The sequence below is a fragment of the Lactuca saligna genome, chromosome 2, assembly GCF_052625555.1.
Source record: "Lactuca saligna cultivar CGN05327 chromosome 2, ASM5262555v1, whole genome shotgun sequence".
Classification (NCBI taxonomy): Eukaryota; Viridiplantae; Streptophyta; class Magnoliopsida; order Asterales; family Asteraceae; genus Lactuca; species Lactuca saligna.
This window is the reverse complement of record NC_136418.1, coordinates 172,758,691-172,781,207: the sequence shown is the minus strand read 5'-3', so window position 1 is coordinate 172,781,207 and position 22,517 is coordinate 172,758,691. Positions and strand designations below refer to the sequence as shown.

General features: G+C 32.0%; 1 protein-coding gene and 2 non-coding genes across 3 annotated transcripts; 2 read left to right on the top strand and 1 right to left on the bottom strand.

Annotated features, from left to right (window-relative positions):
• Positions 1-2,688: 2,688 nt before the first annotated feature.
• LOC145032821 (Chaperone DnaJ-domain superfamily protein) lies at positions 2,689-4,013 on the bottom strand. The gene is made up of 3 exons (XM_078981766.1): positions 3,850-4,013; positions 3,341-3,519; positions 2,689-3,025 (listed from the first exon to the last, which is right to left on the bottom strand). The coding sequence occupies exons 1-3, from the start codon at positions 3,850-3,852 to the stop codon at positions 2,869-2,871; spliced, it is 339 nt and encodes a 112-aa protein (XP_078837892.1). The 5' UTR covers positions 3,853-4,013; the 3' UTR covers positions 2,689-2,868.
• A 69-nt stretch (positions 4,014-4,082) lies between these two features.
• On the top strand, positions 4,083-4,164 carry TRNAS-UGA (transfer RNA serine (anticodon UGA)). The gene has a single exon. It is a non-coding gene; the product is annotated as a tRNA-Ser (tRNA).
• An 11,025-nt stretch (positions 4,165-15,189) lies between these two features.
• On the top strand, positions 15,190-15,271 carry TRNAS-UGA (transfer RNA serine (anticodon UGA)). The gene has a single exon. It is a non-coding gene; the product is annotated as a tRNA-Ser (tRNA).
• The last annotated feature ends 7,246 nt before the right edge of the window (positions 15,272-22,517 follow it).

Here is a 22,517-nt window from a genome sequence, read left to right as displayed (position 1 = left end):
TGCAAAATAAATTGAAAAATCAAAAAATTCTTTTTTTAAATATTATTTTCGGAACATGAATTAACTAAAAAAAATTTAAAAAAATTTAAAAAAATTAAAAAATGCTTCTCACGGTCTCACAAAATATAGGTGGTCTCAAATGAACCTAACCCTATATATATATATATGGAAAAAGTGAATATACCTAACAACCTTATATAAGCTTAGGTACCTAACTCCATAATATCATATCGGTTTGTATCATATTTACATTGTAATTACCTAAGGTTCTTAAACTTCAACCTCATAACTTTATTACTTCCAAAATCTTTGGACTTTCACCAATATCTTTCTTTTACATCACGTATTTGTATCGAATACCGCCTGATAGGCTTCATATCCTACCACTACAAATGAAATGATGTAGGAGAAATATAATAATGAATTTCCAAATTTTTTTGAAGTAAATCAAGTTTATGGATAAAGTTTAACAACCTTTTATGTTTGCAATAAAAATTTAATGCAAAATAACCTAGTTTGATGAGGTTAGGTACCTAAGCTTATATAAGGTTGTTAGGTATATTTATTTTACCATATATATATATATATATATATATATATATATATATATATATATATATATATATATATATATATATATATATAGGGTAAAGTGAATATACCTAACAACCTTATATAAGCTTAGGTACCTAATCACATCATACTATATAATTTTGTATCATATTTGCATTGTAATCACCCAAAGTGAATAAAATTCAACCTCATAACTTGATTGCTTCCAAAATCTTTGGACTTTCACCATTAGCTTCTTTCAAATGACGTCTTTCTATCGGAGACCCTCTGGTGGGCTTTATATACTACCGTTACAAATCAAATGGTGTAGGAAGAATATAATGGTGAATATATGAAAATCTTGGAAGTCAATCAACTTAAGGATTAAAGTTTAAGAACCTTAGATGATTGCAATGGAAATATAATGCAAAACAATGTAGTATAATGTGGTTAGGTACCTAAGCTTATATAAGGTTGTTAGGTATATTCACTTTACCCATATATATATATATATATATATATATATATATATATATATATATATATATATATATATATATATATATATTCATTAAGATTAACCCATGAATATACCATTACATACAGCAAATAAAAGTAATACATATTCGTTTTTCATTAACCAATGCATACACCATTAACCACTTTCTATTCCATATTCATTTGTAAATAACCAATGTTTATACAACTATACTAATTTACTAAACCTATCAAAAATCCTAATAATTATTTATGATCAAACCATACGTATACCTTTAAACACATTCCTAAAAAAATATACATTTTCAATTCCTTACTCATTGACAAGTAAACACATTCCTTACTCACAACTAACTGCATCTTCATATTGTCGTTGATTTATGAATAGCAAACTGCATACAAATATCAAAGTTAATTAGATACCAAAACACCATAATGTAACTCTTCAATTAATAAAAACAATTACCAAAAACCAAAGGTCACTAATTCTTTTTGAATTTACTATTCCTTATTCATTTATGCTTCTTCTCGTTCAACTCTTGTTCTACAACTTAAGCACTTCAGTATTCGTTAATGATTCATAACTTATAGTTAACTATTCATAGACGATTAAAGTAAAAATAACCCATCAACTTTTATCGTAAAAAAGAACATATGACATTCATTCTTCATTTTTATTACTAATTCATAAATGATTACACAAAAAAATCTCTTTTTTCCAACATAAAATCGGAGTAAACAAAATCAAAGTAAAAAATATCAAATTTCTTTTTCCCTAACAAAGTCCAATCTATGAGTAAGCAAAAGTATAATCAATTTAGCTTATCGTGATCAGATTCATATTCTTAAGATACTATAAAGAGAAGTGATTCGTATATAACAGTTTTTTGTCATACACAACAATTCATGCATTATATAGTTGTACAATACAACATTTTAAAGCACCAATTGTTGTGTATGGAAAAAAATTGTTATGCACGGATCAGCTCCTACTATAAAATTAATAACTTATTTTAATTATCCAATTCACCGTATTGTACCCTTCCATTGATTTTCCAATTACTCAACTTTGTCAGGTGTGTGAATTCTGTAAAAAGTTATTTAATATCTTCTAACAGCTAAAAGTAAAATTTGAACTTCAGCTTAAAATGATACGGTTTAAATTTCTCAAAAGTCATTAAAAATGTATTAAAATACGTACAATCTCTTACACTGTTTTACTAACAAAAATCATATAATTTTAAAACATGCTAACTTTTTTTAAAAAATAAGGTGTTTATTTCACAATCATTACATTTCATCAAATGGCTTACGCTTTATATAAAAAACTTAAAGCAATTATTTCACGCAACATCTATCCACGATATGATATGTATAATAATAATAAAAAAAACTATTGATGTAATCTTTTAGTTGATGTTTAATAAAACCATTCACAAATCAGCCATCCTTCCTCGACGTGTTTGATAAAGACTCTGAATGAGCGACCTCTAAATAATTAATGAACTTTATATTCTCTTAATCATTAAGATAATGAACTTTAGATACCTCATCTACATAGTTTAACGTAATTTCCGCCTTGTTTTAAAAAACAAAGCTTGTTTGACCATAAAAGTCAAACTCTTATTTTAGACACTGTTTAGCATCAATAGACTAGGAAAGATATCCATTGTTCAACTCTATTTCTTGATTATTCAAACAAACACAAGCCAAAGAAATCACAAAACAAGAATTGACACGAATTTCTGTAATCAACAACACTTGACACAGTTTTTTTTTTCTTTTTTTTTTTTGTTTATTGCTTGTGATCAAGAATCATCAGAATGCAGATCCAGTGTTTTTGGTCTTTCCAAGCATTACATCTTTGGCTTCATTGATTTTTGAAGCCAAGTAATGGCTGCCTCCTGCATCAGGATGATTTGCAACCATTACCCTTCTATGTGCTTCCCTCACCTTCTCTGCTGCAGCGCCTTCTCTGTCAGACATGACAAATGTCTAAAATAACCTTTCCATAATTAACAAAACTAAAGGAATAAACCAAAATTTGTTATTACTTCCAAGTTCCAATCTTGGAGTTGATGCATTCTTCTTCAACAGCTTTAGTCATCATATCTTAATCTTACAAGATTACTTCAGATAATCTGTATGAGCATGTAAATTTTCTTTAGATGGTATTTTTCAACTACCCTTTTTTCATATCTTACTTTCATAGTCTTGAATGTGTAGAGAATTCTTATAAGTTAGTAGATTTATTCTTTAAATGCTAATTTTGAAGGAGGATTTAGGTTACCTAACACCAAGAATTAGAGCTGCTTCTCGTCTTGTCATTGTTGGTTGGAAGCCACCTTCATAGAATCGGCGTGATCTTGGCCTTGGTGGTCTTGTCTTGAAAGAATTCCAGGCTTGAATTCCATATTTACCAGCCATGGCTGCAGCTGCTACTGCAAGCCCAGCAATAAATGGGGTGGCCTGAGATACAGTCATTGATTCAATTTAGAGTCCATTTATGATGAATATGAACTTAGCCGATCTTTTATATAGAGATGTTTCATGTGATATCTAGGGTTCATCAAGTTGCACTGCGTCGCAAAATCACCATCTTACTATTAATCGTCACGTGTTTAATCGGATCGTACTATTACAGTAATCGAAAAAAGAATTGAACTTCGATTTAAAAAGCCGTTCGGGGTTCTTAGAGCTGGAGGAACGCTTCTCAAATTGCATAAACAAGGGTAAACCCTAAAATCAAGAAGGACACTCGGAAGAAAAGGAAATCAAAGAGATTAAATAAAAACTCACCATTAGCGTAATGATTCGAGGATGGAAGACAATGTTTACATAAAATGCAGTTTCTTGACGATTCAACGTACAGACTACAGACGACACCAATAATCGAACCAATTAGTAGAAGGCGTTCCCTTTCGAGTTTCGATTCTCGTTTGCCCATAAGAGAGCCCGAGTTTGGAAAATTAGTAGAAGGCGTTCTCTTAGAATTAATTAATAAAAGTAAAAAATATTAATAATGACAAGAAGTCGATATGTCCGAGTGGTTAAGGAGATAGACTTGAAATCTATTGGGCTTCGCCCGCGCAGGTTCGAACCCTGCTGTCGACGTGTTTTATTTTTTGTAAAATTTTTAGATAGTTTTTGAAAACCAAACTAGCTTTTCTTTTCTTAAATTTTTAGATATTTATAAATACTTATTCAATTTATAAATTTTGTCTAGAAACTTTTTTGTTATAATAACTTTTATCAGTTCGGTCCGACCGATTACGAGTAAAAACCGGTTTTAGACCTGATTATTAAAAAAATTCAAATCTTTTTCTAATTATCCATTTGGCATGCCTTTTCAACATGTAATTTAAATTTTGTACATGATTTTAGAATATATTTTTGTCGTTTTTGTGTTATATTCAATGAATTACAAATTTGCAAAGTTTGGATATCAAACCTGAAATATTTTAACTTTTCAGCTATTTTTTGATTTTTGTATTCTATGAAAATCTTTAAACATGCATATCTCATTGGCTTTAAGTTGGATTAGCATGCGGTTCTTTCCAACATATAATTTAGATTTTTTACATGATTTTAGACTATAACTTTATCGTTTTTGATGTTATATTCAATGAATTACAAGCCTTCAAAGTTGGATATCAAAGTTGAAATATTTCAGCTTTTCAGCTATTTTTTTGACTTTTGTATTTTGTGATAATCTTTAAACATGCATTTCTCATTCGTTTAAATCGGACTAACATATGGTTTTCTTCATCGTGTAATTTAAAGTTTGTACATGATTTTAGACTATAATTTTTTCGTTTTTGGTGTTATATTTAATGAATTACAAGCATTCCAAGTTGTGATAACAAAGTTGAAATATTTCTACTATTTATTTAGACTATAATTCTAAATTTTATGTATTTTTGACAGATAAATAATATGTATTTTATGTCATTACAATTTAATTCTTTTGTCGTTAGATATATTGGCAATACAAATCTCAAGTGTGACGTTTCAGTCCGCGTTTAGCACATGTGGTAGAGTTATAAGTGAGTATCGAACTAGCTTATCAACGTTGATACATGAAGCTTTGTTATGCATCCAAGATTGGGTGAGAACGTCTACAAATCCGATAATAGACAACGTTGACGACGTTTTGAAGGATGATGATATAGTTTTGGGTTCAAATTTTACAAATTTTATTCTATTTTGATACAATTATTACTTTTTACTAAATACTAACAACATTAGCATTTTATGTTTATGTGGAGATTGCACAACCTTTAAATATTATAGATTTAGATGATAAAGATTTAGGGAATAGGCCAATGGAATATTAGATTATAGCATTTGCTAGTTGGACTAATTTTAAAGTTTAAACTATGATTTTTGGTGTTACGGTAATTACTTTTGTATGATTTTTGGTATTACGGTAATCACGAAAATCTAGAAGTTACAATACTTCCCCCCTTCAAAAGATTTCGTCCTCGAAATCTCTTGAAATATCATGCTACTAATTTAGTGTAAGTTAAATATTCGTATCACATATATCTCATTATATTCTCTTACGCTACTTTTATATTATCTAATCTCATACTTGTATTCTTATATGAATCTCAAGTTTTCTCATCTCATCTCATAATTGTTCAAGGCTTATGCATTTCTCATCTCATTTCTCTACTCTTTTACAAATTCTAAATAGAATTATTATATAACTCTCATTGTCTCATGTCTTCTGTAAGTTTAAACAACATACATAATTTCCTATATATATCTAGACACTTTATGAAGATTTAATTAATATTCCTTTCATCTAACTCCTCAATGGTGATCGGCTTTAATTGGTAAGTGTTGTGATGCGGTAGACATGGATTGGTTGAGGTTACAGATAGGCTCTGTGCATGTTCCGTTTCCTGATATCACAGTGCAAAAGAGAAAGATGATTGTTAGTCAATGTCGGGGAGGAATTCCCAGTACGAAGATATGACGATCAAGTTAGAATGAGATATGAGAGAAGTAAGGGTAAATCACAGGAAAAAGAGTTTGTCCACTTCTCCATGAGGAAGAAGGATCCTTTTATACTTGTTAAAGAGGTGTATGCCTCTCAACTGATTCTATTGAGCATTCCCTCGTGAGGTACGACGTGGCGGATTCACATTAGAGGATCCTCTGTCACGTCTTTTGCCTCGTCCCCCCATTGGGTAGAGGGGAATCTTTGGATATTATGATAACCGTGGCTATCATCGGATGAGCAAGTGGAACACTCTAATTAGTCCCACGTGTGTTGGGGTGTTATTCCTTAGAAAAGAGGTTAAGGCACGGTTCTGCATGTTAACCGTCATGCCAGTGATCTTTGCGTTGGCGGAGGCCTGGCCTTGGCCTCGGTCTAAATCTAATTGGGCTCTGAGCTGGCCAAGTCTGGCATTAGTTATTCTTCTCCTTTTTTGACGTTATCCCTCGGGGATACTTTAACAAGTCCCTTAGGCTTGTAGGTGTACGCGTCAGCTTGGTAGAGTCGTCGTTCGAGCCTATATATCAACACGTGGATGTTTGAGATTGTTTCTAACATTTGAAATGCTTTAGACAGCGCCGTCAATGCTTTAGTCGTAGTTAAGAAACCAACCTTGCTCTGATACCACTGATGGGTTTTGGCCATATGAACATTCCTATGTGCACATACAAACCCTAATGCTTGGATCTAGGTTTCTCTAATTAAACATGCATTGTATCCAAGACTTCTAATGGTTATTCTATCATAATAACATTGAGAAATCAGAGTTATAAGTTTACCTTGAATCACTTGTTTGATCTTCTTGTCCTTGGAGCTTTAGAGTCACAATTGTCACTCCTCTAATGGCTTACAAACACCAACTAGCAAGAGGATGATTTGAGAGAGTGGGGAGGGACTTAGAAATCGGCCAGGGTTTCTCTAGAGACAAGAGGTGCTGATTTCTATGACCCCTAGGGTCTATTTATACTTGTAAGGCTCCTAGGGTTTCACCTTTAAACCCTAATTGGATAACTTAAGCCCTAAGCAATCCTAATCCCTTTCATGATAAGCCTTGGATGGATTTTAGGTCTATCCTAAGCCACTAAAATCGTCCACCCCATTATCCATAAGGGATTATAGCCTAAAGTATAACTATCATACACTTGACAGTTTATACCCTTCTATTTAATTAATCTCCTTAAGTCACCAAATTAATTTCTAATTAATTTATGACTTATATTAATCAAATAACAATATTATTATTCCTTATAATATTTCAACTCTCATTGTAAATCATCCTATAAAGTTGCTATGGTGAAGGCAACCCAAAAGGACCATGCTTAATCGGGTCAAGTACTTTCCAAATATAGTTGCAGCCTTAGACACTATTCCAACAAATACAACATCAGATATACCTAGTAGTGGTCTATTACTGACACAGTTTATTAGGCAGTCTACGAAGCTCCCTCAATTACTTTGTGAAAGGAAACGCTGACACACAAAGATCATCAAAAGAAAAAGTATAGGGAAATACTAATAAACTACTCGTGTACGCTCCCATACCCCGACACAAAATAGTGTCAAAAAGGACTTTGTACATGATAGTACTTTTGGCACATTATAGTACCCTGGTATGAATAAGACTCGTACCCCAGAACATAATAATACCCTGACACAAGCAGCACCTGAGATACAGAGCTTTGTAAAAGACTTTGTACTTAGAAAGTACTTTTGTACGTAGGACATACTCCACCGATCATCAATCTCCTTGAACAGATTTTTTACTCTCTATTCCAATCACACATGTACCCTTAATATGATGCTACCCAATATCCATACTTAATTGAACTAAACATCTCTTTTAAGTCTTATTTCATCACTAGGCAAGCCTACAATACTTATAATCAACTTTCAATATCAACTCTGTTTCGGCAACACTATCCTAATTTAGTATAATATTTTATATAGAGTATGAAGTATTAAAGTACATTTATCTTCTCATTTATAATACTTCTATTATTATTATCATGTAAATACATCTTAACGCATTAAGAACCATGTCTGGTGCGCATAGCATATATCATCAAAGATACATATAACACATATTTCCATATAATAATCATATAACTCACATATAAACTTTCAACATATATTCAATACTTTTATTAATACTTGTATTAAAATCATGTTCATGAAAGGGACTATGCACTCAATTGTTAGAGTAACGACTTGAAATTTGGGCAATGATTCGCTTCTACCAACTGCCTTTTCCCTTGATGTAACCTAGCATTATTATCGCTAAGTTTTAGTCTAATATATATTGCGACTAATTATTAGTCTAGATCCATCATTAACCCAAAGTCTACTTTTATGATCTATCAAGTAATGAATAACCAGGTAGGATCATATTGGAGGTAGGGTTTATTTGGTATACAAAGTATACTATTTGAAATTCCACTTTAAACACCTCACTAAATCACAGCCTAGACATCATCCCCGTAAGTAGATCAATTAGTATAACGACTTGGAATAACTGATAAATATTGTTTACAAGTTCATAATAACCATAATGAACTTAAACATAAGTTATACTTAAAGTATGGTAAGCATAACTCACTTACAAGGGGGTTTAGTGAGAAATTGGGCTATGCGCGGCCAGAACTTCTGAGCTGAAAGCTCTTCTTCTCAGGGCCTTCTGGCACTCCAGGACTTGCTACTAACACCTAGGAGGTGCTAGGGAAAGGCTTATAGGGTTTGGGGTGCTTGATAAAGAATAGGTTAGAAAGATATGAGGAATTGAGTGCTTTTTGCCTTCTATTTATAGGTTGTCCAAGGGCGCTTCGCATCGTGACATTGACCTTCACGTCGTGACCTTGCGTAGGCACTAAGGCTTCGCTTGGTGCTAACACGTGGTGCATGACGCAGGTAAAATAACCATTCTTAAAAAAATTCATAACTTTCGCATACGAGCTTTGTTTTTGACATTATTTATATCCACGTGTAGGTATTGACAAGATCTATAACTTTCATTTAGACTTTGTTGGCTAATTTTGACTTTATTTTTAAAGTTATATTTTAACAGGCTTAGACAGTTAAAGTCCGTTAAAAATTCATAACTTTGTCGTCTGATGTCCGTTTTCGACTGTCTTTATATCTTTGAGCTCATATTAAAGAGATATTCAATTCCCGTTTAGGTTGTGTCAGCTAAAAATCGATCGATCTAAAATTCAATTTTTGGGTTGTGTACCGTTACGCTAAATCTTAGAAAATTCATAACTTCCTCAAATGAAGTCAAATTTGGATGCTATCTATATGCACGCTCTCGGTTTAACGTATACTACGAATCTTGTATAGATCGCTAAGACTAAAAAGGATTTTTGTCAAAAATTCACTTTTTACGATACTTGGAGCCATGTCGGTTTAATCGTAAAACTTCGATGGGTCATAACTTCTTCGTTATAAGTCGAATTTCAACGTTCTTTATATGTACGGAATCCTTGTGACATATATTATAACTTTGGTTAAGATTATTTATCCTAAATAATCTCCTATCAAAAATTCAATTTTAACTCTTATTATCTCTAAATTAACTAGTCCGAATCTGCGGGTGTTACAGTAGTTGTATACCCGTTGCTTGTACATAAATCTTGTTCTCTTAACCTTACTTCCTTTTCCCGATTCGGTAGGCATAGCTCGACAAATCACGCATCGGTCCTCCGAACTTGGTTCGGTGACATATGTCTCAGCAAATCATACTTGGATTAACCGTGCCTCGGTGCCTCGAAGGTAGTTCGGAGGTACATACCTCAGTAACCAGGTATATGCCTCATTACATGTATTAAGAAGCAATTTTTGTATTTTTTTTCCCATGATATTTGTTTTTGTTGGATTCAATGGACCTACATACTTCTATTGAACCTTGATCACATTTCAAATCCTCTTCATCATATACTCCCTAATGTACTCTAAGCAAGTGATTATTGTTTTCCCCTCCCTTATATCAATTTACTATTAAACATTCCACAAAGGTTATTCAAAATCATATATGTGACTGGTCTACCTACAAACATAATAGTAACTTAGAACAATATATACCAAATGTGTATAATTTGTCACTAAATTAAGAATGATATACTTGTGAAATGGATTATAGCCCATTGTTGCAGTGGTATCTTCTTCAACCACTCATAATCTTCTTTGTTATATGAATTGAGTTCCTTCATCATATGGTTGAAGTCTTGCACTATTATTGTTGTGGTACATTCCCATAGCTAATATTTGTACTCACTAGTTCTCAAAGTCTTCCTTATGTTTTCATATATATGTCTGAGACAAAATCTGTGTTCAATAAATGGGAACAACTGTGGAATCATTGGAGTTAAGCCCTACAAACGCATTAAAGTATAGTTAGTACAAGTTCAATTAGAAAACTAAAATAAATCTATTACCATTAGTCTATCACTTGTAAAAGTGAAGTTTCAAAGTGGTGACAGGTCCAGATCATCTCCCAGGTACTCAAGAAACCATTTCCAACTTTGTGAGTTCTCAGACTCAACAAGGGCATATGACAATAGGTATATACCATTGTTAGTGTCTAAGCCAATTGTAGTCAATATATACCCTGGGAAAACTCCTTTCATAAATGCCCCATCTAAACCAATAAAATACCTTAGGCATGATTTGAAACCCTTTTTCATTCCACCTTAGAAAACATAGATTCTCTGAAAATGTCTTGAAGTTACATTTACAAGATTTCGTTGTGGAACCGGTTCCGACTTCACAGTTGTGTCAGGATTTGTGGACTGCAACTTTAGTATGTAATCTCTCAGCACTTCATATTGTTTTATGTAATTCCCATCATATGTTTTTGGCATCAGCTATATCCTTGAATACCTTGTCTTTGGAGAAGCTCACCCGATATCTTTTTTGTAGTAGTTCTTGTACAACTTTGGTTGGCACATTTAACTTAGATTCCAGTAGATCCATAATATATTTAGAGAGGAACTTTGTTGTGGCAGATCTTACTTTTCTTATATTTAGGCATGAATATTCAGGTTGGTATGTTTTCACGAACCAACTGTCTTCCTCACTTTTCCTAGATGCTTGTATAACCCAAGGACAAGACAGTTCAACTTTGTCCTTACTTGTAATTTTGCTTTTTTCCTTTACTTTTCTGTCCAATGCTAGATCCATCTACTTACCCCTCATTAAATATTATTTTTCCTTTGCATGTAGCCCTCAACCTTAATTTATCATTTTTTTTAACAAAAATATTCTTCCTGGTTTCCAATGAATGATGGCCAATCTTGTCATTCAACTCTTTTTTACTTTTGTATTTTTGTCATATACGAAAATTTGTTTTATGAAATTATCCTAAAGAACACCTTATTTCCTTCCCTAGCTCTTTTATAACCTCTATTCTCTTCTTGCCCATATCAGATTCATCACCCACTAAATCCCATTCCTCATTGTTAATTACATCCAACTCCAACTCTTCATGGTCATGATCTCCATCTTATCCCTTATTATTTTCTCAAAAAACTATGCTTCAGTGTCAATGCTCATGTGGAAATCCCTCATATCCACTTTGAACTCCAGGAATGATATTGTCTTCATCCACCCAATCACTATCCTCACTGTCATCACTATCATCTTCCCCATCAAATTTGGTCCTATATTCCTGATCATTTTCTATGTTACCTTCCATTTCAGTCTCCATGTAATCCATGTCATTAACCAAGTTATATTCTATGTCAGCCTCGTGTCCATGTTTACTAAGGTCAACATTATCATGTTCTTCTATTTCAAATTGACTATGTTTTTCCACTTCAACTTGAGCTTGTTCTTCCACTTCTACGTGTGCATGTTCTTCCACTTCAACATCTGCATTTGATTGTAATATCTTGCGGTAGAAACCAATATCAAATTCACTGGCTTCTTTAATAAAGTTATTTGTTATAAGCTATTTCTCTCTATCTCTTGTAATACTAACATCAACATCATTCTCCAAGCTCAATCTCTTACTACAAGATGGCATCCCTTTCTCCTTATTCGAAATCTGTATCATATTATATTCATGGGATTTTGGAGTTGGCAATGGTTCTTCTAAAATAAGGGATGATCTGGGTGGGCTTGTGAATGGTTGTACCTCAACTTTGGGGTTTTCATTATCATCATTTTCATTTATTTCATACATTTATACAATAGTTACCTTCCTAATAAGTTTAGGATTCATAAAGTAAGTAAGTAACTTTGTCTCGCCATGTTTAGTATATAACCTCATGAGTTTGTGATCACTTACATATTGGGCAAAATTGCGCAAATTATCATCATTGCCTAAAGGGTTAATACCAAAGTGATAGTATATTATTGGAGGAACAATGTACCTTAACCCTCTCATGATGACATCCAACTCATGAATTGAAAACTCGTCTATATCCACCATGTCAACATAGATCACTCTTCCCTCAACGTACTAAACATCAGGAAACTTGGAGAACTCACCTCTATGGTATAGCTTGATGCTAAAAAATGTTGGGTGTCCATCTTCAAATCAAGAACAAAAACTATTTCGTAAAAATCATTTCACAAAAATACATGCTATAATGGTATGTTCATATACTAAACCAACTGTGATTAGAAAAAAAAACACTTAACTTTGAGATTAGGGTTTTTGATTAGATAATGCAAGACCAAGAAGATGTGATAGGAGGTGGAATCGACAAAAAGGTAAGTAGGATTTGGCTGTAGATATCAATTATAAGAGGATATTAATTTAATCAGATATTAAAAGAGAACATGTGAATTAGCATACTTACCCTCACACAAAGCGAGGGGCATGAACGGATGTTAAGTTATTGGACTATTTCCACAACAAAACAAATCTTTTTGATCATTGGTGCAACTCCAAAATTTTTTAGACCAAACTTTCAATTTTTGGCATACCACAAGAACCAAACTTGCAATTTTCTCTTAAAGAAATTTGTTTTGTGTTTAATGTGTATTATGAAAATGGTGTTGCAATATATAATAGCTACCAAAAATGCAAATACTTTCTCTTTAGCCCCGGTAGTTTGAAAACATGTGTCTTTAAAATATTTTACATGTCAATTTGAATATTACAGAAAAATCATCTAATGTTTTAAATTAGCAATTGTTTCCAAATCATTGACTAATGATTATGCTTTTGAAGTATATTATTTAAATTGTTAACCATGGTTTCTATAAATATGAATCTAGTAAGATAATAATTAAGAGGTTAACGTTGTAATTTCTAAAGGGTTGGAACTGCAAAAGTATTATGTCCTGGATTGATTTCCAAAGGAATGAATTTCAAAGTCGAATAATATATTTTTCTATATTGTTAAAAAAACTAATTTATTTCTACCAATACTTTTGAAACTAATATATTTTTCTATCAAATTGTTAAAAAAATACTGTTACTTGAGGAAACCGCCAAAAAAGTTCAAAAAAAAGAAAAAGTCAAACCATTGGATTTAATCCCAAATGCTAACAAACAATATGGAGGGAAAATATGTGTTTGATTAAGTCATGGTCCTAATACAAAGAAGAATCAGTGAGTCGTAAGTGACATGTTACTACATCTCTATATAATATGTGTATAAAAGTGGAATACATGATTATGCTTTTAAAGTATATTATTTAAATTGTTAACCATGGTTTCTATAGATATTAATCAAGTAAGATAATAATTAAGAGGTTAACGTTGTAATTTCTAAAGGGTTGGAACTGCAAAAATATTATGTCCTGGATTGATTTCCAAAGGAATGAATTTCAAAGTCGAATAATATATTTTTCTATATTGTTAAAAAAACTAATTTATTTCTATCAATACTTTTGAAACTAATATATTTTTCTATCAAATTGCTAAAAAAAATACTGTTACCTGAGGAAACCGCCAAAAAAGTTTAAAAAAAAAAAAAGTCAAACCATTGGATTTAATCCCAAAGGCTAACAAACAATATGGATGAAAAATACGTGTTTAATTAAGTCATGGTCCTATTTGCATATTAATACTAAGAAGAATCAGTCAATCGTAAGCGACATGGTTACTTCATCTCTATATAATATGTGTATAAAAGCGGAATACATGATTTGATAATTCATTCACAAACTAAAATTAAAATGGGTTTCTTTGTTAAGAAACCAATGACAATGGCAATGACAATGGTCTTGCTCTTGAGCACCATCTCTCTTCTCATATGTTCTTCGTATGCGCAGGGTTTCACTGGGTAGGATAACTATTTCTCTCTATTATTCTTGTTGTTAAACAAAAGTATGTCTATATATCGTTATTAATCACTTTAATTAGTTGTTTATTCAATTTGTTAATGGTATAAATAATAAAGTTTAAGATGGACTTAATTGAACGTCGATCCAGTAGTAATCAACTAATTTGTCTATGTATATATTTTTCATGTAAAAATTAATACGTGCAGGGACCCCATTTATCGGATGCCACCCGAGTATGATACGAGTATGCCTGGAACTGGAAGTGGTACGCCCCCATAATAATATTCTAGGAATATGTTGAGTGTTGGAAGCCAACATATTGCGTAATTCTCTTTGTATTTTAGGAATTAATTTGAAGATGTACGTCTTAATGTGTATTTTACATGCATAACTATATATATAGACATAAAAATAAATCTATGTTGTATTGATCATCATATTCATAACAACCTTTATATATTATAAAAAAAATATTGGATTAATTAGATTAACCGACAATGATAAACGGAATATTAAAATAATAAGAAAAAGACCTTATCTGATATTTAGGGTTCATCAAGTTACATAATTCAACTACAGCACCAGCTTAATTACCTCCGAAACAAATGTAAGCCGACATGGATACAAGTCATAAACTACTATTACGATTCATTGCAACATGAACATTTTTCTAGTAATTCAAAATAGAAATTCAACTTCGGTTGAAAAGTCGTATGAATAAAGGTAATTAAACTCTAATCTCTAAAATTAAGAACGACAAATTTAAACACAAATAAAAGAGACTAAACAAAAATTCATTAATTCACCATTCATTATAGCGTTATGATCCGAGGATGGACGACCATGTTCGCATTAAAATACATGTTTTAATAAACTTGAATCAGGAATAACTCCAATAAGTCGATATGTCCGAGTGGTTAAGGAGATAGACTTGAAATCTATTGGGCTTCGCCCGCGCAGGTTCGAACCCTGCTGTCGACGTTATTATTATTTTTCGATAAAATTAAATTTAACATGGCTTTTTTATAATCTAATGAAAATATTCAACAAGTTATGCTGGAATTTACTGATCAGTGAACAGAAGGGATTCGTCAAAACACTCGATCCAACAAACCTTCCAGCAAATAATCAAAAACAATCCATTACATACTCAATAAAGATGTGAAAATCTTTCATATTTTGACTATAATTTTTTCTTCAATTTTAATATATAAACCTGCATATTTTTCGGTTGATATTTCTTCATCTAAATATATATCATCTTCATTTTATTTATATTAAGATTAAAAAGATACTTATGAGCAGGGCCGGTCCAAGACAATTTGGGGCCCAAGACTAAATAAAAAAATTGGGTCCTTTATAATAAATATTTATAACTTTTTTTTTCGTAGAAAAAGCAACACCTCTGAAGAATTTTATTAATTAAAAAAGAATAAGACAATTGTAAGTGACTACCCCACCTATGGAAAGAATAAAAAAATTAAACAAGCCCCAAAGCCAAACAACCTAATATCTGCTAATACAACACAACAAATAAAAAGGTAGACATGTTCTGAACCCCAATACATATACATAGCAAACAAAAACTAAAGAAAATTACATTTTCGAGCTTTTCAGTTATAGGCTTATAGAATCAGTTTCAATATAATCCAACAACTCTTTCATATGTAGCTATTGTTGGCTGCCTGTGATGTTGTAGATAACCTCTATGAAATTGAATAATATGATCAGTGTGGGAATCCAACTAAGAGCAGAAGGGCATAACAATTGCAAAAGCCAAACACAAGCATACAATTCTGAAGTTCAGAATAACAGGGAAATCATAATTAAAAAGATTAACATTCAGAAGTTGAAATTAAGCAAATGCATAAGGAATCATCTCTAAAAATATTACAGGACTTAAAGAAATTCCAGGGATTCCTGAGATTCACAATCAAAAGGTCAGAAACTCACATTCTAAGATTCTACACAGTAACTAAAATTCTAAAGTTAAAAAAAGATTCATAAAAAAATAGAATAAAACAGAAAAATAAAAAATTTTAAGAAGGTTTGAAAGTAGACATTACAGAGATTCACAATCAAATGGTAGGATACTCAGATTCTACTTACGATTTCTTCTCAATTTCAATAAGAGTAGAAGACTGTGACTCTCGTGTCTTAATCACAGTGGTGGTCTGATTTTGTTATGTTATTCCAAAAAAAAGGAACCTTCAAATCGAAAATAACAAGGGAAAGAATTGAGTTCTAATCATGAGATATCATGAAAATAATGAGAAGCAAATGGAAATAAGACTCATTTGCCTATCGATGCTAGTATCAAGGCGTATGATATGGTGAAAACTGAAAAGATGGAGAAACAAACAAAATCAAAAAATCAAAACACATGAAGGAGAAATCGATTCACTTGAAATGTGAATAAGAGACAGAAGAAATCAACTAACTGTTTGCTTCTTGAATCCGGAGAAGACGTTTGGATTTTCCATATAAATCCATTGTTGAAGAGTTATGGCGCCTTGGAAGTCGGACATCGCTTACGCACGCCAGTTCTATTATCCCGCTTCATCTTTTGGATTGGCGCTGCTTTGATAAGAGTATTGGCCATTTGGGCTTTGAATAAGGCTTAAAACTAATGGACTGTTACTATATAATTAACATAAGAAGTATAAAATGGGGGCCCTTCGGTATTTGGGGGCCCGGAGCGGTCGCCTAGCTTGCCCATGCCCATGGGTCGGCCTTGCTTATGAGGCACAAGACATTTACTACATGGACCGATGAAATTCAAGAGTTTCAAGCACGTTTCATCCCCATGAAACTAAATTAGGAATTTTACATCACAGTTAGAATTTCGAATAAGGAGGTTGTGGAGGACATATGGTAAAACTTTGTTGGATAAGATTCTAAATGTAGTAATTATGAATACGTTACCAGTTGTTTCTATTTCTAAAAACTGAAGGAATGAAGATTGTAGCGGTATGAACATGTCCAAAGAAGGTTGCAACAATGACGATTAGGAGGGTGGACTAAAGTCGATCACAATGTATAGAAGAGGAGGAGATGGCATTTGTTGGGAGGTTAGATCAACAAATAGTTATGTGTATATGAGAAAAATAGAAAATGTCAACCTGTATTAGGTATATCCAAAAGCAGGGATCGAATCCTCGTACGCACAAAACAATTGCAAAATGTCTTTTTGCATAAGTTATTCTTTTTCGACACTTTAAATAAACAATAAAACTAAAAGATGATAATTTTATCTAAAATGACAACAAAATGATAACATAAATGAAAGTAAAAACTATATTTTTATTTAGAAAAAGATGGCGGAGAATATATTTCGGTTTAAGTTCTATTATGTGAGTAATTATAAATCTGAGTACTTGTTAATCAAAATTGATTGCAAGTAACATTAATAATCAAAGGGTTTCTAGCCCAGCGGTATCCGGTGTTGCCCTCCCTCCTTGATGTTGAGGGTTCAAGTTCCGTCGTGGACATAGGTGGATTTAAGGTGTAGCTTAAGAGTAGGTTAGATTTGTCGTTTCAAAAAAAAAAAAGTAACATTAATAGCCTCTAATATCATTTAACTTGTAAAATAATCTAGTTAAAATAAGCACTTTAACTAAACACAATATTATTAGGCTTTAATGTCATATAACTTGGGAATTGCCGGTGATGAACTATCGGAGACGGAGAGACCAAGAGAAGTAGAGATGTTGAATGAGTGAATGGTCTCGATGAGGACTAATAGTCTTCTAGGATTCTTTTTTCAATTTTTACAAAAATGGGCTCTGAATTATCAAATAGTGTCGACAAAACAAAGAAAATAAAAGAAGGGATAATTTATAAATAAGGCTACCTCCATTGGTAGTTTTGGACGAGCTCCTTGTCCACCTTTTATTGAAAAAAAAATATGAAAATTACATAAATAATAACGGCCTAGGCCACACCCATGATCCAAGTTCATAAAGGGTCACCAACTTATTTTGATGCTACGTGTTTATTACCGAAGGGATAGATATATTACTTTTTAATAACCACATTTTTATCAAATGATTTCTAGCTCAATGATATACGGTGTTACTTCAATTTTTAAAGTTGAGGGTTCAAGTCCTGTCGTGAGCATATATGAATTTAAAGAGTAGTTTAGGAGTATTTAAGATTTACCCTTTAAAAAAAATTAAAAAACCAATTTTATCTCGGTAAAAAAAATAAAAAGAAAATATTAAAACTCATGATTTTTTCTCTATAAATAAAGTATAATATTAATATAGTTCCGTTTTATTTTTATTATATTTTTTTTAAACAAGGTTAGTTTTAGATTAGGTTGTTAATAGGTATGAATAATCCTATTAAATTGGATTGAGTTGCTAATGTGATAGTCTAAGGATGAGTCACATTAGTTTTTGAAAACTTAGGACTTAAACAGCCAATATGTATAAACTACAATTTACTCTTAGATTTATAAAATTTTAACATTTCTTAAACACCATTCTTCCATTTTCTATTTTCGTAAGTTCTTTTACGAAGACATGTATCAAACTAATATTTTTTGTCTTTAACTTTAAGCCACTTCACATTTACGTTTAGACCATTTTTTTCATTCTTTTTCTTTGAATGGCAGAAATTTTATAAAAATCAAAAGCTAGTGAAAAAAAAAAAAAAAAAAAAAAAAAAAAAAAAAAAAACTAGACCGGAAAAGTACAAAACATGACCAAGGAATTACATGACAACACTAATCGAGTTTTGAAGCCAACACACCCAATCAATGGGAAACATGTGTACGATTACACCAAATAAAAGATTGAGCAACGAGACAATCAAACAAATACTTTATTGTTTTTTTTCACTTCCAAAAAACAATCGGTTAAAAAATCTCCAAATATACCACCACATGACATAAAACACACCCTCTAGGAAAGTCATAACACCCTTTTGTAACCCAACACTACCGAACCAAGTGCGTTAATCCTCATACGACATAGTAACAACATGTCTAAGTCCCACAACCCCAACAACCGAGATCAAAGATCAGAGGAAACAACACAAGAGAAATGTGGTTAACTGTCTCCATATCAGACTCACACACCGGACAATTAAAAGAAGTAATATCCAATCCTCGAAGAGCAAGGTTGGAACGATAGTGAAGCTTATTTAAAGTCAATCTCCACACAAAACATTAGTTTTAATCGACACCAAATGAACCCATCTAGTAGCAATAGAACACAAACAAAAGGCATCAACTGATGACCATCAACTGGAGAAGAACCCTAGAGATCGACGACACTCTGATTGATGGTAGACAAAGAGTAGCCATTTCATAGTAGCTTGCTTCATCTTTTCTTCTCTCTATTTTTTATGTTGTGTAAACAATCGGGTTTTGAAGCCAACCACCCAACTAATATGTTGGGTTTATTTAGAGAGAGAGAGAGAGAGAGAGAGAGATGATTGTTGTGGAAATGTGATATGGTTTTAAAAAAATATATATGAGGGTAGTTGTAGAAAAAGGATGTTTGAATTCAAAGAGTCTCTTTGGTGTGTGTTGAAAATAACTCGTACCTAAAACATTCATCTAATTTGTCATGAATTTAAGCTAATTAGGTCGGGTTTATCGTGTTTCAAGCTAGAAAATTTGGGTATTCGATTAACTTGATACTTAATTGGTTCGGTATAAGGTATACATATGAGATTTAGGGTATACCATGTTTTTTTTTTCAAAATAATACCCATTGGGTAATACCACCACAATTATCTTTCTCTTTCTTCAATCTTGGTGTTGTCACACATCCACATAAAAATAACCATTCGGTTCCTTCTTCCACTGTAGCTAAGATTATTTAAGGAACCTTTTAACTTATTACTCGTTGCACACCGGTATAAACCAAAACTATTGTTTTGATAAAGACTTTTTAAAAAATAGCTTATAGTGGTTCCATAATGGAGATAAATCATTTTTTTATAAGTAGCTCCTCACTAAGTTATTAAAAGTTTTCAAACATTTTTTAAAAATTCTGTTTTGATACTGCTATAAGTCAATAAGCTAATAAGCTAAAAAATGTTTGTAATTTTGAATAAGCTCTCCCAAACACCCTCTCATTCTCATTCTTACTTCTTTCTTTTATCTCCGTTTTGCAGCCCATCATCACCAACGCCATGAAGTCGCGAAGTCATGAAGTTTTCAAAGTAGGTGGGTTTTCTTTCTTTCTTGACAAATTCTTTTGAACTCAAATTAGTTCAATGTATTTCTTAACTAATGTTAGTGTTTGTCACTAGGTTGACGGATTTTGTATTATAATTAAAAGCTAAATAGACTTGTAGTTTATGGAATTTTGTATTTAACTTATGTTAATCATGTATTCCATTGAATTAGAGGGGGTGTATGAAGTCGTGGAACACCTTGAATATCAGGAATGAGGATTCATTCCACTCAGTTTGCCTTTTCTCTCTGAAACTTGTTTCATGAAAGAAAAGTAACAATTTATATTAAGATTAACCTAAATCGTTTCTAATGTGGAAAACATATGGATTAATATGTTACAAGTATAGTATAATGTAACGCAAGTAACAAACGTTTATAATTTTTTTTATGAAAGTTCACATTAATTACAATTTGGAAATAAAGAATTCAGCCCCATGAAGTCGAGATCTAAAAGTTTCTCTGTATAGTGTATATCTGATAAAGTGATAAATGAAGAATTATTTACACCTGGAACAGTGGAAGGGTTGTCCATGGGTTCTTACTTTATTTCACGAGGTAGCTACACTCACAAAAAAATCTAACATAATACTTTAGAGACTTTCGTCCCTGAAATACACACCGAAAATCAAGTTAGTAAGCATGAATATTGATGTATGAGATTAAGGATATAGATCAGAATACCCTTTGATATGTTCTAATGATTGTGTTTATAGTTGGGATTGAATGTGGTAATATGTTATTGTTCATGTTTAGTCATGTACAAGATCTTTGCTTCCCCAAGATATTTTTTAGTCATGTTATCGTAATAAAATTGCATGGGTTACTTATTTTTAGAAAATTTTCCACTTTGATGATAAAAAAACGTCATTATTATGTTAGGACGTCTCTTGTTCTAAGAGATGGTATTTTTCAAATATGATATTTTGTCACTTGCAATAGTACCATGTAGTAGCGGTTATTCTATATGCATGGTTATATGGCATGCCACCAAGAATTAAGGCCTTGGGAATTGCTCCTATTACATTGTCATACTTTATATAAAATGAATTTTTAATTTGTTTATTTGCTCCCTTTTAGGGCTCAACATTAGAACTTGCTCATGGAAATGATGTAACATGTGTGGGTTTTAGGGTCACTAAGCTTGGGGCTGGAGCTTAGATTGGAGGGAGTGGTGCCACTGAAACCGCACTATTTTTACCGTCAAAAATATATCACGTCACTTTTTTACAACACAAGTGTGGTTTCATGCCACACCAAGAGAATGAGATTATGGTAAAGAGAGAGAAAAGAAAAAAAAAGGTGGTTGGTTGGTTGAGAGAGAGAGAGAGAGAGAGCAGCAAGAATCTAACGCATTGCAGCCTAAACCGCATCAAACCGCAGTCACGAGGCGGTATTCCTCATCCTATATGGCAAAAGGTGCGGTAAAGACCACACCCACTTCCCAGAGCCTTAGTTATGGAATGATACATGGAACAATTTTGTATTTTTGTATGGGATGATAAGTACAATAAATTTCTAAATATAATCATACATTATGTTCGTTACTAGGTGTTTGTAAAGCTAATGTTTTTTTTTTCCGTTTATGTATGTTTAAAAATGTATCTATATGTTTAATTATGTAGGAGATTACATAACTTTGTATGTAAATTTGATTAACAGTGGATACATGTTTTATTAAATAAAATAACAAAAAAAAACATATAAATGGTTACTTAAAAGATGCAATAGGCGTTAATTGATATTTTATAATTACACGTGTTTTTTTATATTTAACATACTATAATTTATAAAACTTACAAAATAACTTTTTTTTTGGAACCGGCAAATAATTTTATAAAAGCAAGCAAACAACTCCAGCAAGGTGCTAGGAGGCAGAGAGTACAATACACGAAAGAAGAGAAAAAATTACATAATGGTAAAAGGACTAACACACCAATCTATCCAACTAATGTTGCATCGGTCTCTCCTATGCTTAATCCATGTAAACACAATGGATTTCACCGAATCTGCTAGTTTGGGTGGTGTTGTTCTTTG